At 36.6% G+C, this 15,464-nt stretch overlaps 1 protein-coding gene and 1 pseudogene across 14 annotated transcripts in view; both read right to left on the reverse strand.

Annotated features, from left to right (window-relative positions):
* HEATR5A (HEAT repeat containing 5A) overlaps nt 1–15,464 on the reverse strand; it is a 123,340-nt gene that overhangs the window by 27,845 nt on the left and 80,031 nt on the right. For 12 of the 14 annotated variants that reach the window (XM_059709935.1, XM_059709883.1, XM_059709910.1 and 9 more), the window contains 5 exons: nt 11,388–11,557; nt 8,828–8,854; nt 6,053–6,191; nt 3,425–3,604; nt 1,109–1,348 (listed from right to left, as the gene is read on the reverse strand). In XM_059709935.1, the coding sequence (XP_059565918.1) occupies nt 1,109–1,348; nt 3,425–3,604; nt 6,053–6,191; nt 8,828–8,854; nt 11,388–11,557 (756 nt within the window). The remainder of the gene's footprint in view (nt 1–1,108; nt 1,349–3,424; nt 3,605–6,052; nt 6,192–8,827; nt 8,855–11,387; nt 11,558–15,464) is intronic. The other 2 variants (XM_059709901.1, XM_059709892.1) reach the window with 1 other exon arrangement.
* LOC132222979 (U2 spliceosomal RNA) lies at nt 9,333–9,457 on the reverse strand (annotated as a pseudogene).

A 15,464-nucleotide genomic window follows, 5' to 3' on the forward strand; every position in this document is an offset into this window, starting at 1 on the left:
GGTGGTAAGGAGTGTAGGGGTCCCGGCCTGCGAGAGGAATGTCCAACTGCTGACATCCTATGAGGGGTCCTGGACTGCGAGAGGGTGCAGGCTGGGCTGAGGAGAACCTCCCTCGCCCCCAGAGCTCGGATTTCGTGCACCAGGCCTCTAGTTATAAATAAAAATTCTTTTCATTCCTACAACACATTGTTTGGCATAATAATTCTACCAGGGAAAAACATAAGAAAATCATTTAATAATGTTCCAGCAGTAAAATGTTTAGGGTACAAGTAATCTTTACCTAAAATATATTTGAGACTAATTCAAAAAAGAATAACTATAGGCCACACTGAAAAAAACCAACTCATCTTGGTAAGTGCCAATTACAATTTTAATTGGGAGCACAGGAATCAGTAAGCATCTATGATATACTGATTTTATACTATCAGTATCTAGCACATGCTCACCACAAATAAGAGACGCAATAAATGCTACTTGAAAAAAATCACTGAAACAAGAGATATCTAATTCATATTCTCAGGCTGCTGACAGAAAGATTTTGCTTTATAATTCTTTTGATTGGTAAATAACATTTTCAAGGCATTCAGGTATGGGCATTGCTCCTTTGAACATGTACTGAAGTAAATTAAAAATTCAGACATCGAACCATAACACACATATTTAGGTAAAAATAATGAAACTGCATAAAAGGTTAAAATGGTCTTATAACTGTTTCCATTGAGATAGGCTCAAATGTTTTCTAATTAATATCCATGGAAACAAAATAATCTACACGTAAAATTGTTGTAAGTTATAACTCAGAAAATAAATTTTGGAAAGTAGCTAACACACATACTACTTTCTAAGAACATGATTATTCTCTATAAACTTAACTCATTCCATAAATCCATTAATCAAGTTATGAATATCAATTTAAGAAGCTTAATAATTAAAAATGTATTTAGACATTAAAAATATATGCTTACTGTTTATGTAAAGGTACAGTCAGTTTCATAACTGATTTGGAAGAATAAAGACCACCTTTTAGTTCTATCTTTTAACTTAATATTAAACATAAGCAGACAGAATCTCTACGTATATTTGTTTTTTGCATTATTATGCCACTTACTTCTTGAATCCCTTTTTTTCATTTCTTGTGCTAAAGCAACGTCAAAATGTGCGCAGTGTGCACTCTCACACTGGTTAATTACCCTGCAGACACAGTCAGCAGCGAAGACTCTAGTGGCCCACCGGGGACTGGTAAAAGGACGGGATCTGTCATCTCTTCCGGTGGTCAGAACTGAGGCATCATCCCCTTTATCACCTTCCTCTTCTTGCATTGTATCCACACAAGTTACAGCTGTAAAATCTTTATCAAGGAAGAGTACATGTAATCACAATCAATTTGAATATATATTTATGAAGGAATACAAATGACTTCAAATTCAGACCAGAATTACTGCGCATCAATCATACATCTTTTAACAATGTAAAGTAATCATGCCTATTAAATAAATATAACAGTGGCATTTAAGGAAATGGTGTTAGAACCAATCTAGGTCAAAGCAAGAAAGTTGCCAAATTACACTCAAAATGAAAAACTGAACATGACACTAGATACTAGGATAATAATTCCCTGTGCTAAGATCAAAATTCTCTAGTAGGGAGTGTAGTGGACTGTACTGGGTATGCTGTTTTAACACTGTGGCCTTGAATGGATTTATGAAGGTTCCTGAATCCACTAACAATGTCTGAAAGTATTTGTTAGAATAGACCCATTGCTGTCATTGTAGTCTCACATTGCCCTGATAACCAGAGCCACTGACTGAGTAGTGAATTATTTCCTCTTAATACTGTTAGCTTACTAACTCTAGTTAAAATAAAACTAATGCTATAAAACAAACCAACTTGGTTTTCTTAAGTTATCTTGTATGTCAACATTTTTTTTGAGTGTGTTATGATAGATAATAAAGTATGGCAAAGTCCTGTCTTATGACTGAGAAGTCAACAGAAACTGATGTTTTCCTAATAAGAAGGGACAGGGCTAAACTACAAGGTATAAAGAATAAATGGTAGCCCTTGCTGGTTTGGCTCAATGTATAAGAGCATCGGCCTGAGGACTGAAGGGTCCTGGGTTCGATTCTGGTCAAGGGCATATGCCCGGGTTGCAGCCTTGGTCCCCAGTGGAGGGCATGCAGGAGGCAGCCGATCAATGATTCTCTGTCATCATTGATGTGTCTCTCTTTCTCTTCCTCCCCTTTCCTCTCTGAAATCAATAAAAATATTTTTTAAAAAAGAATGGTAAAATAAAATTGAGCTAGTGAGCTCAGAGTATAAATGTAAAATTTACAAAAGTAGGTGAGATATCAGAAAAGTGCAATCAACCTGTTTGTCTATGCACATACACATTTTCTTTTAAAGAAAAGAAGTCCTTGTAAGTTCTTAAGTAGTAGATAGAAGAGAGCATTAAAGGAAAAGTGGAAAATAATGATTGAAAGAGCAGGTCTAAATCACTGGAAGAGAAGAGGATCATTAAGAATCGAGGTAGACAGTGAAGAATGTAAAAATAAATAAAAATCCCAGGACTTTATGGTATCTTTCTCCCTTTCACATAATTGTAGAGATCAGAGCTACATTAAATTATAAGATTCGAGTAACTGAGTTGAGAGTTACTGAAATATAGTAAGAAGTTGGGTTTTAAAATACTGCAAGCTAAGGTTTGAATCCATCTCTGTGTGTCTTTGGGCAATTACTTAACCTTTCCAAGACTTGATTTCTCTGTGTAAAATGGAATAATACTGCCTACGCATAGGATGATTAAATGGTTAAATCAGATCAAATATGTACAATACCTAGAACAGAATTGGTTTCTATCTTCTTTCTCTAATTTTCTTTTTAGAATATGTTTTTATCGATTTTAGAGAGAGGATTTCTTACTCAAAGGCTATAAAAATTTAAAGATTCTAATACACTTTCTCACCAACAATTATTTTATACTAGCAAAGACACTGGAAAATAACACTAATTTCAAACACTATTTGAAACTAACATTATGAAGAATGGAGAAACTGGCTTGCTCCAATTGTCATAACCGTTGATGAATTTTCTATTATGTTGACTCAAGGCAATCCCTCAAATATTTATTGCATGTATGAAAACAAATGATGGGACTATTATAGGTTAGTTCATCATTTTTATAGCATAAATAAGGACTCTACGTTTTAGTTTGTTTCACACAGGAAAGTCATACAAGACAACAACAACAAAAAAAGACTTATTGCGTGTTAGACTTAAACACTAGCACTAGACTCTTCATTTGAAGAAAGCCACAAACATTATAATCTAATTATTCAGACAAGATTGATAAATCATCACTGGCAAACAACTCTATATAACACTTTTACTTTCAATTTTATTATTTCAATTGGTAGTCACTAGTACTTACCTGCTGATGCAGCAAGTACATCTTTACAAAGCTTTAACCAAAAGGAAAGTTTGTCCACTGCCATAGATGTGAGCATATGATTTAAAGTCTCTTTGATATCATGGCACAATCTCTGATCTGTCTCTTTGTCTAGTAAGATCAGTAATGCCCCTTCAAGGCCCACTTCTCTGATGTTAGCATCTGACAAGAAGAAAATCGATGATCTAAGTAATACAGAAAACAAAACTGCCATATGAGAAGCACACACATTCAGTAGTTATTAAAGTATTACGTCCTAGTATATTTTAAAGAACTAGTCCAAATACTGTGCCTTAACCTACTGAGGTCTATTTTAATTCAGTTAGTTTGATGTTATTCACGGTACTAACAAGTTATTTTTTTGTGCAATGTTATTGAAAGACAGGTCTTTATTGAGAGTTATTAATATGTTTTCCTTAAATTAGATAAACATTTAACCCAATTAACATTCAATACTTAATTAAGCTTTCCTTATTCTGGTAAGGAAAAGGTTTTAAATTTATTAACATCAGAGTAAAACTCAGACAGAAAATACCTACTGTATAGAGAACAGTGTGTAATTACTACAACTAAGCCACTGAGGAACTAAAGACTACTACTAAATTAATATAAATTACTACACAATATTCTCATTGCAAAGTAATAAAGCACCTCAAGGAGAACTATAAGCCTTGATCTAAGCATCTATTTCCTATAATTCTGGAAATGCTAAAAGAACACATTTTCTCTTAAAGATTTAACTCACCTAGCATTTATGAAAACATTTACTTTCTAAAGATTTTTCCACTATTAGACTATTTTAAAAGAGGAATAATTTTTTAAAGTTCGGAAGGAAGTGGTAGGAATGTTTCCAATTAGAGGTCTAAAGAGACAGAATAACCAATGCAATGTGTGAGTCATGACTAAATTCTAAATTTGGGTGGGGTTGATGGGTGTAGGAATGAGTCATAAAAGACTTTTTTTTTTTAATAACTGGGGAAATTTGTGTCAGAAGTATATATTCTATGATGTTACTAAAATCACTGTTAATTTCATTAGGTGTGGAAATGATGTGTGGTCATATAAGGGAATGTCCTTCTTGGAAAATGTAAACTGAGGCATTTTACATAGGAGTGCTTGATTTAGGGGTGCAAACTGTCATGATGCTTGCAACCTGCTTTGAGATGGTTTGGCAAAAGGTTTATATATCTGTACGTATGGGAAGAGAGAAAAAGATGTGAGTGTCATAAAGTTAATAAGTAGGTGAATCTATGTGTTCAATGTACATTTCTTTAAACGTTTCCAATGAGTTTGAAAACTTAAAAAATTTAAAAAAGGAATTAGATATGAATTCTTTACTATAATTTTACTTGCATAGCCAATTCAATCTATAATAATAAAAGGGTAATATGCTAATTAGACCAGACGTCTTCTGGATGTCCTTCCTGATGAAGCCAGCCCAGGTCCCAGGTGCCTGCGGGCGGCCGGAGGAGGGAAGCCCGGCTTCCGGGTGCAGGTGCTGGCAGCCGGGGGAAGGAAGGCCTACTCTTTCGTGCTTTGGGCCTCTAGTAATTCTAGGAACATGCACTAGCATATGGACACAATCAAAGCCTAAAGCAACAGATGTAGATAATTTCAATGGTGAATATAAACCAAAGGTCACTCGGGGAGAATACCTCACATAGTTATGAGATTAACGTATTTCTGATTAAGGTTAAGTAATTACAGAACAGTTTTCAAATGAGTTGTGCAACCTGTCTGATGACTACTAGCATACTAGTTCAGCAATGTTGATTAACTCAAGCCAGAGCAAAAGTTTAAATAATAAAACTGTTATTTAAAAAGCACAGCATTAGAGTAAAACACATTACAGATTTGAGAGCTTTAGATATTGGAAAGCTTTGTGAAGTCTGAAACCTAAACCTAAAAGTGTGACAGCACTTTGGAAAGTATACACACACACACACACACACACACACGTATGATATCATTACTATTTTTGTAGGATGTTTGAATTTATATGTGTGTTTGGGTTACTTAATTTTAAAATACAGGGATATACACTTAAAATAAATCTTACTGGCTAAGAAATCCTTTAATTCATTTCTCAAATATAGAAGAGGCCTAAAAATCCTTTTCATTTGAAGCAGATTCATGTATGGCGAATTTTATTAAATGAGATTTTGGGGGAAGAAAGGCACATATAATAAATTACTTAAGGGCTAAATCCAATTTCAATGGACTACTGTGAAAAAACTTACTCTAAACCCAATGGCTCTCAAACTTCAGTATACATTAACACAGGGATTATAAAAACACCAAAAACAGATTGCTGGGCCTATTCTCAGATTTTTGCTTTAGCAGATATGGGATGGAACCAATAGTCTGCATTTCTGACAAGTCCCCAGGTAAAGTGGATGTTGCTGGTTTGGGGGCCTAAATTTGAGAACTGTTCTAAACCAATAACATCACTGGTTGGAATGATAATCTTGTGAGCAATTGTCTCTTGTAGTAGGTTTAAGACATTATATATTCACTTTCAAATTTTGTTTTAAAAACTCATGTTTACACATAAGATTTAAGATTAAAACAATCATTTGAGCTGGAGATAATGTTGATAAAAAGAATTACCTGGAGTCAACTCTTCTCTGCTATCCTTAGCAAGTGTAACAGCATGTTCTGAAACTTCAGCTGCCTCTCTCTGCACAAGCTGACGTAAACAAGCCAGTACTGCTCTTCTCAGTAACAAATAGGGACTGCAAAGATTCACCTGGAAAATACCATTTGGGAACTGAAAGGGCCGAAATTCTTGCTAGCACTCAGTAAGTCTAATAGATATTCACTGGACCCCTCCTCATTCTGTCCAGCCCACCAGTGGGCTGGATGCAACTTATTAATGAAATACACAGACATTCAAATATTCTAGTGTATTTTGTCTCCTTTTCCCCCAATTGACCCCTCCCCGGCCACTCCCACCTCCCAGGACAAGCCCCTACCACCCCAGTGTCTGTGTCCATTGGTTATGCTAATATGCATGCATACAAGTCCTTTGGTTGATTTCTTACCCCCCTCTAGTATGTATTTTTATTTTATATAACTTGTAAATAACTTAAGGAGTAATACATGTACTTGATTATGCAATATTCATAAACAAATCCAAGCAGAAGCCTCTTGACAATGTTAGAAGACGTAACATTTATATTAGCAAAAATAGTTTTGAGATAAAAAATATAATTGAGAAATAAATTACTGGCAGTTTATACATTTGTGCTCATGCAACTATAATTTTTATTATTCTCTAAGTAAAATTTACACAAATCTATATAAGCAATATAGTATACTGGTTAAAATGGAGACTCTGGAGTCAAACTGTCTCAGTCTGAATCATAGGTCCACCTCTTACTAGCTGTGTGACCTTGGGAAAGTTATTTAACCCTCTCTGTTCCTTAATTTCCTCATTTGTAAAATGGAGATAACACTATCCCCATCTCACAAGGATGTTGTGAAGTTAACACAAAGAAACATGCAAAAGTGCTTAGCACAAGACCTGGCAAATAGTAAATACTCAATAAATATTAGTTATTATTATTATTTTAATGTTTTTTTTTAATGTTTTTATTGATTTTAGAAAGAGAGGAGGGGAGAGGGAGAGATAGAAACATCCATGAGAAACGTCAACATGGATTGGCTGCCTCCTGCATGCCCCCTGGTGGGGATTGAGCTGGCAAACTAGGCATGTGCCCAGACTGGGAATTGAACCAGCAACCTCCTGGCGGTACAGGGGATGATGCTCAACCACTGAGCACCACCGGCCAGGTGAAGGTTAGTTATTATTAATGCAAGTCTCTATCAATAGTATTTTATTCAGGGTAAGTGAATGCATTTTCAAATAAAGGCAGAAAGAGTTTTACTCAGAAAACATATTCACCAAAAATGCTCTCTAGAGATAAATATAATGGATAGCAAAACATATATATGTATATCTACTTGTATATGGATCTACATATATGTACAAAGGTATGTATATATCTTAAAGATATAGAATATTTCTGCTCAGAATGACAGACCCAATACATATTCATTTTACTTAGAAGTGTTTAAACAATGCTAATCTCAATAGGTTGTGTAAACGATATGGTAAATTATAGGACTGGTGATATCTTAAATGAGAAAGTAAAAAAAAAAAAAATCAAAGGTTTCTGGATACAAATTCTTACTCAGTGATTTCATAAGTAGAATAAAGTGTTGATTTTTTGAAATTTATTGTTTTAAATATGACAGTAAAGACCAGTTTGGTATGGTTTAAGACAATGAATACATGCGTCTTATAATAGTAACTTTCCAAGTAAAATTTGAGAAATAATGGCATAATTCTTATAGTGATCTTTAGATCTGGTGTGTATGGGAAAAAGGGCCTGAAGTAGGTAAGTTTACTGAAAATGGTAGAGTAATTCTGAGTAAAAGAGTAGGTGTTGGAAGCTGGCTTTTTGATATATAAGAAGAAACATGCAAAGAAAGCTAAATCCTAATTTTATCAGAAGACAAAAGTCAGAAAAAGTTTGTAAATATATCATCAGAGAAACATATGGACAGGAACTGCTTTATAAATATATTCTATTATATCCTCAAGCCATATAATGAATTCAAAAGTGGAAACAGAGGAACGTTATTCACAAAATCCAAGGTAATGTCATTCCAGTCATGTTTAAGAACTCTGTTGTTAAAAACTAGTACAAAGAATAACAGAGAAGTTAAAATGTAAAAACATTAAGTTTGTTCATGCCCAAAATTATGGCTGTATTTAATAACAATGACAGAAAAGCACTCTACAAGACAATTTAAAGAAAAGTTAATGAAGCTACTAGTTATTTTAATTGGAGTTTTACAAGCATGTAATACACAGCAGATGCAGCATTATTCAGGCTGGTCAAATAATTTTTTAGAGAAAGCATGCTTAAAAGTACTCTTTGTTTGGTAGAAAAAAAAGATTGAAGGCTGCCGCACAAAGCAAAATGGGATGCTTAGTATCTCCATGTCATTCTCCAGCATTTATAACGGGAAGAGTAATAGAGTGAGTTAAGGCAAACAGACCAAACAGGCAAAATAAAGAAATTAAATCAAGCTGTAATTACAATTCTTTTCTGAAATGAATACATAAAATCAAAATGATGCAAAATTAAGTGCAAGGAGTGAATATACCAGCTGGAGAAGGTTAGGGAGGAATTTTTTACACTGGTATTAAATAAACATCATGTAACATGCTACACATACTGGATTTTGCATTAATGGTTAGCTTAAACAGAGATGCAGAGGAAAACAAAAACTAAACATCTACAACCAAAAAAATGACAAAGAAACAGCACTGCAAACCTCAAAAAAGTTAGGAATCGAGGGTCAGGGACCTACCAACACAGAATTATCCAACAAGATCTCCTGCACAAAAACAAATGACAGACCAGTCAAGACAAAACCAAAAGATAAATGCTAGGATGACTTTGACAACAGTCAGCTAAGAATTAAAATACATATGTTGATAGAGCTCTATCATTAAAAGTGGTTTAGCTTCAGCTTTAAAAATATGCCATAAATACTTCATTTTCCCACTTAAAATATGAATTGAGCTAAGATCTTGAAAATAGTCAATTCAAGATGCAGATATAAAATATAAAATAATTAAAAATGTACATTTGTGTAATTAGGTGTTTTTTTTGGATCTCTCATTAAGCTGTAACAAAACCAGACCAAGTAGACATGAGTGTGACAGGGGTGATTTGGATTGCATTCACATGAACAGGTGTCTGGCAAGGGCCAGAGTTAATGGTTTATCTCATCACAAGTTAATTATAGATTTTTTTTTATAAAATGGAAGCCAAATTTTAAAACTGAGAGTATTCAGAATTGCTAATGTAGCTAAGGTTAAGTTCAGAATAGAAGTTAAACAGCATGCAGTTAGAATAAAGTCCTTTACACTAAGGTTTTTTAAACTGATAAGAACAGATACTACACTTGATCTTAGCCAAAAGGCCGAGAAGCGATACACTAAGGTTTTTTAAAAAAAATCTTTATTGTTAAAAATATTACATATGTTTCCTTTTTTCCCCATAAGATTTTTTCTTAATGATGAAAGGTATTCTGAATATTCAGGGAGTTTCAATTAATATGAAAACACTTCATGCTAAATATTTAAATTCTTTGTAGAAAAGAAAATCTGATCATAAAGTTGTTAAAACAGGAAAGCAAAAGCAATTTACTTACTACAGGGAATATTCTAAAATATAATACTAAATTCAACCTAATAAATTTAGAATAAAAATATTAAGACACAAAATTAACATACTATAGTGACAGCAATTTTTAAATATGATTTCTGTATAAAAAACATCATTTTAAAGCTTAAATATTATGACTAACACAAATAAGATTTGTAATTGTTACTTCTGATTTTCTCAATTGCTCTGAATGTATCCACAAGGAAAATCTGATAATAATCTCTATCTTCTTTGTATGTATATAACCTTTCTTGTCTAGTAAAAGAATAATGAGTTTGATGAGTTTGAACTTTATTTAATAAATGAATTCAGGTAAAGTTAAAAAAGATTAAAAAGGCTACTAGTGGAAATTTCCTACTACAATTTAAAAAGAAAAAAAAATGGCAGTATCATTATATTTGAATGGAGAATGAAAGTCAGACCAACTTGTACTAGTAAAACAGTGGATATTTTTCAATAATTGGTTTTGGCAATGGTTCTCTAAATATAAAAGCAATATTCCTGGGGAAAGTCATTGAGAAGTGAAGGTAAAATCCTTTTCCACTAACTGCTATTTTCTCTAACACATGTTTGGTTCCAGACAGGAACCAAAGTTTCCACCAGAAAAGTCAGTCATATCCTCTTTTTAAGAGTCTTACATAATTATGATGATCAAAATCAGTATGAAGATAACATAATCTATATTTAAGGTATATACTAAGAAAATAAAAACAACTGCTACTTAATAATTGGTTATTAGGTGCCTGAGACATGCACTTTTATAGGCGGCATCTTGTGTAATTGTGTTTTACAGACAAAGGAGCTGAGGCTGGAAGAGGTTACAGGGTGTCCCTAAAGCCGCCTAATGCTGAGGTGGCAGAGCTAGGAGCTATTAACCACAAACTCAGTCTGAAATAATGAAATGAGGACTGGACAAGAAGTTCAGGAATCTGGATCCTAGACTAAGAACCTAGTCAAATTATTTGAATTTTTGGTCCTCAGTTTATCTTTTTATTGAGAACACTGGTTTTAACAATCTCTGAGGTTCTTTAAAGTCTAAAATGCTGCATATTTTGCCTCAAGCTTGAAAATGAAAGGTCTGTCTACATAAAGTAATAATTCTCAGCTGTCATGTTACTAATGGGAGTGTGCTATGAACAGCAGGGGCAGAAAAAGTTTTCATTCCAAATGTAACAACTTTTGAGGCAAGTCCAGACAGAAACTGATGGTGTTCAAGGTAAATCTTAAAAACCACTGAGATTATGAAGCACCTTCTATATTCATCAGACACATTAGTAAAACGAAGACATCGATGTATATGCTGCTAGAATACTAAGGAAAAATGTTATGTGCCCATCTGGGATGGAAAGAACTTTGTATGCAATAATTTGGAATAGAAAAAGGAGAGGAAAAAAATGTTACCACAAAATTTTCCAGGTCCTATAGTATTTATATAGTATCTGGGATATTTATGCCACACAATATATGCTTATTGCTTAATAAGTAAATATTAAAAACATTAAGTTCAACATTAATGGGAGAAAAACAAGTCCATATGAGATTTAAGATGTGATTATATAAAAATTGGCCCCTCACTTTCCCCAAAAGGACTAGAACTGAGGGAAAACTGCTATTGTACACGATCTAGAGAATAATTAAAACAAATCTAAGTTTCCAATAAAACAAACTAAAAAGCTCATTTATAATTTTATACTCACACAGAGGCAGCTGACCAGGCTAGATAAGTTGACATGTCGTGGAGCAAACATATGAAGCTGCTGAAGGCAAGAGATGGCCTGCGCTTGAACAAGGCAGTCTGGGTTATCTTGCATCACTGCACAACCCAACAGACAGGACGTCCTTAAGGTAGAAACTGAAGTACTGTTACCTAAAATGAAAGCAGAAAGTTTTTAATAATTGACCTATAAAATCATTACTCTTTTTCCAATTTTAAATTTAAGAATTTGTGAAGTAAATTTCTTCTACAAAAGCAGGAATAATCCATTTGAAAGATTTTTGGATGATTATTAGTTATTCTTAGTCTGAAAGGTTTTTGGCAACACAAATCTTTAGGTAAAAAAAAACCTAAGACTGTCTGTAGATTACACCAGATTTTCGTGAAAAGTGGAATTAGAAATTGCTAATAAACTTAGCCCTACTTGTATTAGTTGAGCGTTGCTTTCATCTATATTGACATAATATATTGTGCATTTGAACAGATCAGAATATCTGAGTTTTCGGATGCAGTCATTTATTTCTTTTCTTTCTTTCTTTTTAAAAAAGTATATATTTTATTGAATTTTTTACAGAGAGGAAGGGAGAGGGATAGAGAGTTAGAAACATTGATGAGACAGAACCTAGACACAGAACCTACACAGAACCTAGAGACAGAAGAACTTCGCTGGAGAGAACATGGCAAAAGATCCTGGACAGAAACTGGAAACAGAACCTAGAGACAGAACCTAGCGAGAGAACATGGCAAAAGATCCTGGACAGAAACTGGCAACACAACCTAGAGACAGAACCTAGCGAGAGAACATGGCAAAAGATCTTGGACAGAACCTGGCTATAGAACCTGGCTGGAGAACCTACAGAACCTGGATAGAACATGGCAAGAGAACCTGACTAGAACCTGGTGACTGAACCTGGCTGGAGAACCAAACCAGAACTTGGCTGGAGATCCTAACCAGAACCTGGCTAGAGATTCTAACCAGAACTTCACTGGAGATCCTGAACAGAACTTGGCTGGAGATCCAGACCAGAACTTGGCTGGAGATCCTGGCTAGAGATCCTGGCTAGGTTGCTGATCAACTGAACGCTGTCTCCGTGTCATTCCTTCTTCGCCGACTCCGTCCACACCTTTGGGGACCCCTGGACCTGCTGGGGTTGGACCCCAGCATCTGGCGCCCGAACAGGGACCCTTAGGTAAGTCCCCCCACACTTGGGACGGATAGGACTCCACCGTAGGAAGAGGGTGGATAGTCTTCACCGACTCCGTCCACACCTGTGGGAACCCCTGGAACAGGATTCCCCTAGGTAGGCCCCCCCCCATTGAGAACCCCACCCCTGGGAGGGATAGGACTCCACCAGGGTGCTACAGACCCCCCTATAGAGGATAAGTAGGGTAAGAAGGTGGATAGTACAGAACTTAGATTGAGAAGATGTGCCATACTGAGTCCAAAGAAAGAAGACTCTGTATTGATTCTTAGATTGAGAAGATGTGCCATACTGAGTCCAAAGAAAGAAGACTCTGTATTGATCTTTAGATTAAAAAGATGTGCCATACTGAGCCTAAAGAAATAAGACTCTGTATTGATCTTTTAACACACATGCTTGCTAGCAGAGGAATTAAGGTTACTCCCAGTCAGACAGAACGTTTTATACAAGTATGTCCATGCTTTTCTGAGGAAGGAAAGGTAAATGTAAAGGCATGGGAGGAGGTAGGCCCAAGGAGCCTTATCCTTAACCCCACTGCAGCCTTTCCACCCCGGGAAAGTGCAGGATTGGCAAGCTCTCCTTGGGGTGATAGATCAGGACTCAGGTAATAGCGGAAAGCACCAATCCTACTCTTAAAATGGATTCAAGAGAGCATTTAGGGTTTTTCTTTTTAATGCCTGCTTTTAAAAAATAAAAAAGGGGGAATCTGCCGGGAGCCGGTCCATCCTTGCTGTTTCAAGGGACCTGGCATATATGGCATACTGTTCTTAATATGTTTGCTCACCTTCTTGGCACTATGTGTTTTAACCAAGGTCACCTCTCTGAGAAAGGTTGTTTCCCCAGGTAGGGATTTTCCCCTGAAGTTGGGGAGGAGATAAAACCCCTTAACTGAGTGCCAGGCGGGTGATTAATCACTTTAACTACGAACAATCATGCTTAAGCTACATAATCTTTACTCCCTGGAATGGAGATAAGAAACGCCCTAACCTTTGGAATAGAGATTGATAGGATTGGAATCAACTGGTATAAATACAGATGTAACAAGACAACAGGTCACAGAACCTAGACACAGAACCTACACAGAACCTAGAGACAGAAGAACTTCGCTGGAGAGAACATGGCCAAAGATCCTGGACAGAAACTGGAGACAGAACCTAGAGACAGAACCTAGCGAGAGAACCTGGCTGAAGAACCTAGAGACAGAACCTGGCTACAGAACCTGGATAGAACATGGCAAGAGAACCTGACTAGAACCTGGTGACAGAACCTGGCTGGAGAACCTAGTAAGAGAACATGGACACAGAACCTGGCTGGAGATCCTAGCCAGAACTTCGCTGGAGATCCTGACCAGAACTTCGCTGGAGATCCTAACCAGAACTTCGCTGGAGATCCTGAACAGAACTTGGCTAGAGATCCTGGCTAGGCTGCTGATCAACTGAACGCTGTCTCCGTGCCATTCCTTCTTCGCCGACTCCGTCCACACCTTTGGGGACCCCTGGACCTGCTGGGGTTGGACCCCAGCACAGGGGGAGGCAGCCCCGTGGACATGTGACCCGCAGGGACATGAAGAACAGCAGTGAGTGGTGCAGATGCAGGTGGGAGTCGGGGGAAAGGGAAGCCCAGGACATTCCGCAGCCATGTGGAGAGGGGCTTGCAGAGGCGAGGCAGAGGCAGAGGCAGGGAGCACAGAGATTAGGTGTGATAACCAGGGGCAGGAAGCTGCTCCCAGCCATGGCTGTGGGTAGGGGAGAAGCAAGACGTGGTGACCAGTCAGACAGGACTAAGAGTGTGGTCACGAGTAGAATCCGCTTGTCTCTGTAGGCAGCCTGTACATGACACCGCTGTGCACTGAGTGTGACCCAGGAGTAGGCTGGGAGGAAGTGACAGTCGGTGGGACACACGTGATGCTGGGAGGACACCTAAGCATCAGTGTCCACTTAAGCAGGCCCCCGAGCCAGGAGCTCAGGAGTCTGGGCAGGAGGCTGGCAGTTGTCTGCACGTGGACGAAGCCACCAGAGTGGACGGGACCCACGAAGAAGACAGAAGAGTAAAGGCAGGAATCCCAGCATATTGTGCGCAAAGGAAAGCAGCAGCGCTTCAGAAGTAAGTGCGATACTGCGAAGTGAAAACAAGAGCCAAACTAGAGTCATGAAAAATGACCAAAAGAATAAAGAACTGTAAACACTCAAAAAAAAAAAAAAAAAGAAAAAAAAGAAACATTGATGAGAAAGAAACATCCATCAGCTGCCTCCTGCACACTTCCTACTGGGGATGTGCCCACAACCAAGGTACATGCCCTTGACCGGAATTGAACCTGGGACCCTTCAGTCAGCAGGCCAATGCTCTATTCACCGAGCCAAACTAGTTAGGGCGCAGTCATTTATTTCTTAAAAGAGATCAAGAGTTCTTTAAAATACTCTACTTCATGTCTGTCATTTTAGTTGTTAAGAGAAGCATTTTTAGGACATATCAAATCTTTCTAAATATGTACTCCTTTTCTTTTCAACGTAAGATAATCAGACTGAATGGCATTTATTTAGCAAGATAGAATACTGAGCACCTACTACGTGCCAATAACAAAGGCTTTTCAACTTTCTATTCATTTGACAAAGAAAACCAAAGCCTAGAGATGTAAGAATTTCCCCAAGGTCACCCAATTAAGTAGTGGTAGAGTTTAAAGTAAGTATCATAGTTTCTATGTTATTTTTCTATCATGTCATCATCCAGGATTCAAAGTTTTCCCAAGAGTACTCTCAACATTCTGCCAATATATCTGAATATAACATTCTGTTAAACTTCACTTCAATGACAAGTATTTGAGTCAGTCATAGAAACTAAACTAATTTTTATATGTGTAT

This window comes from Myotis daubentonii, chromosome 1 (assembly GCF_963259705.1).
Source record: "Myotis daubentonii chromosome 1, mMyoDau2.1, whole genome shotgun sequence".
Lineage (NCBI taxonomy): Eukaryota > Metazoa > Chordata > Mammalia > Chiroptera > Vespertilionidae > Myotis > Myotis daubentonii.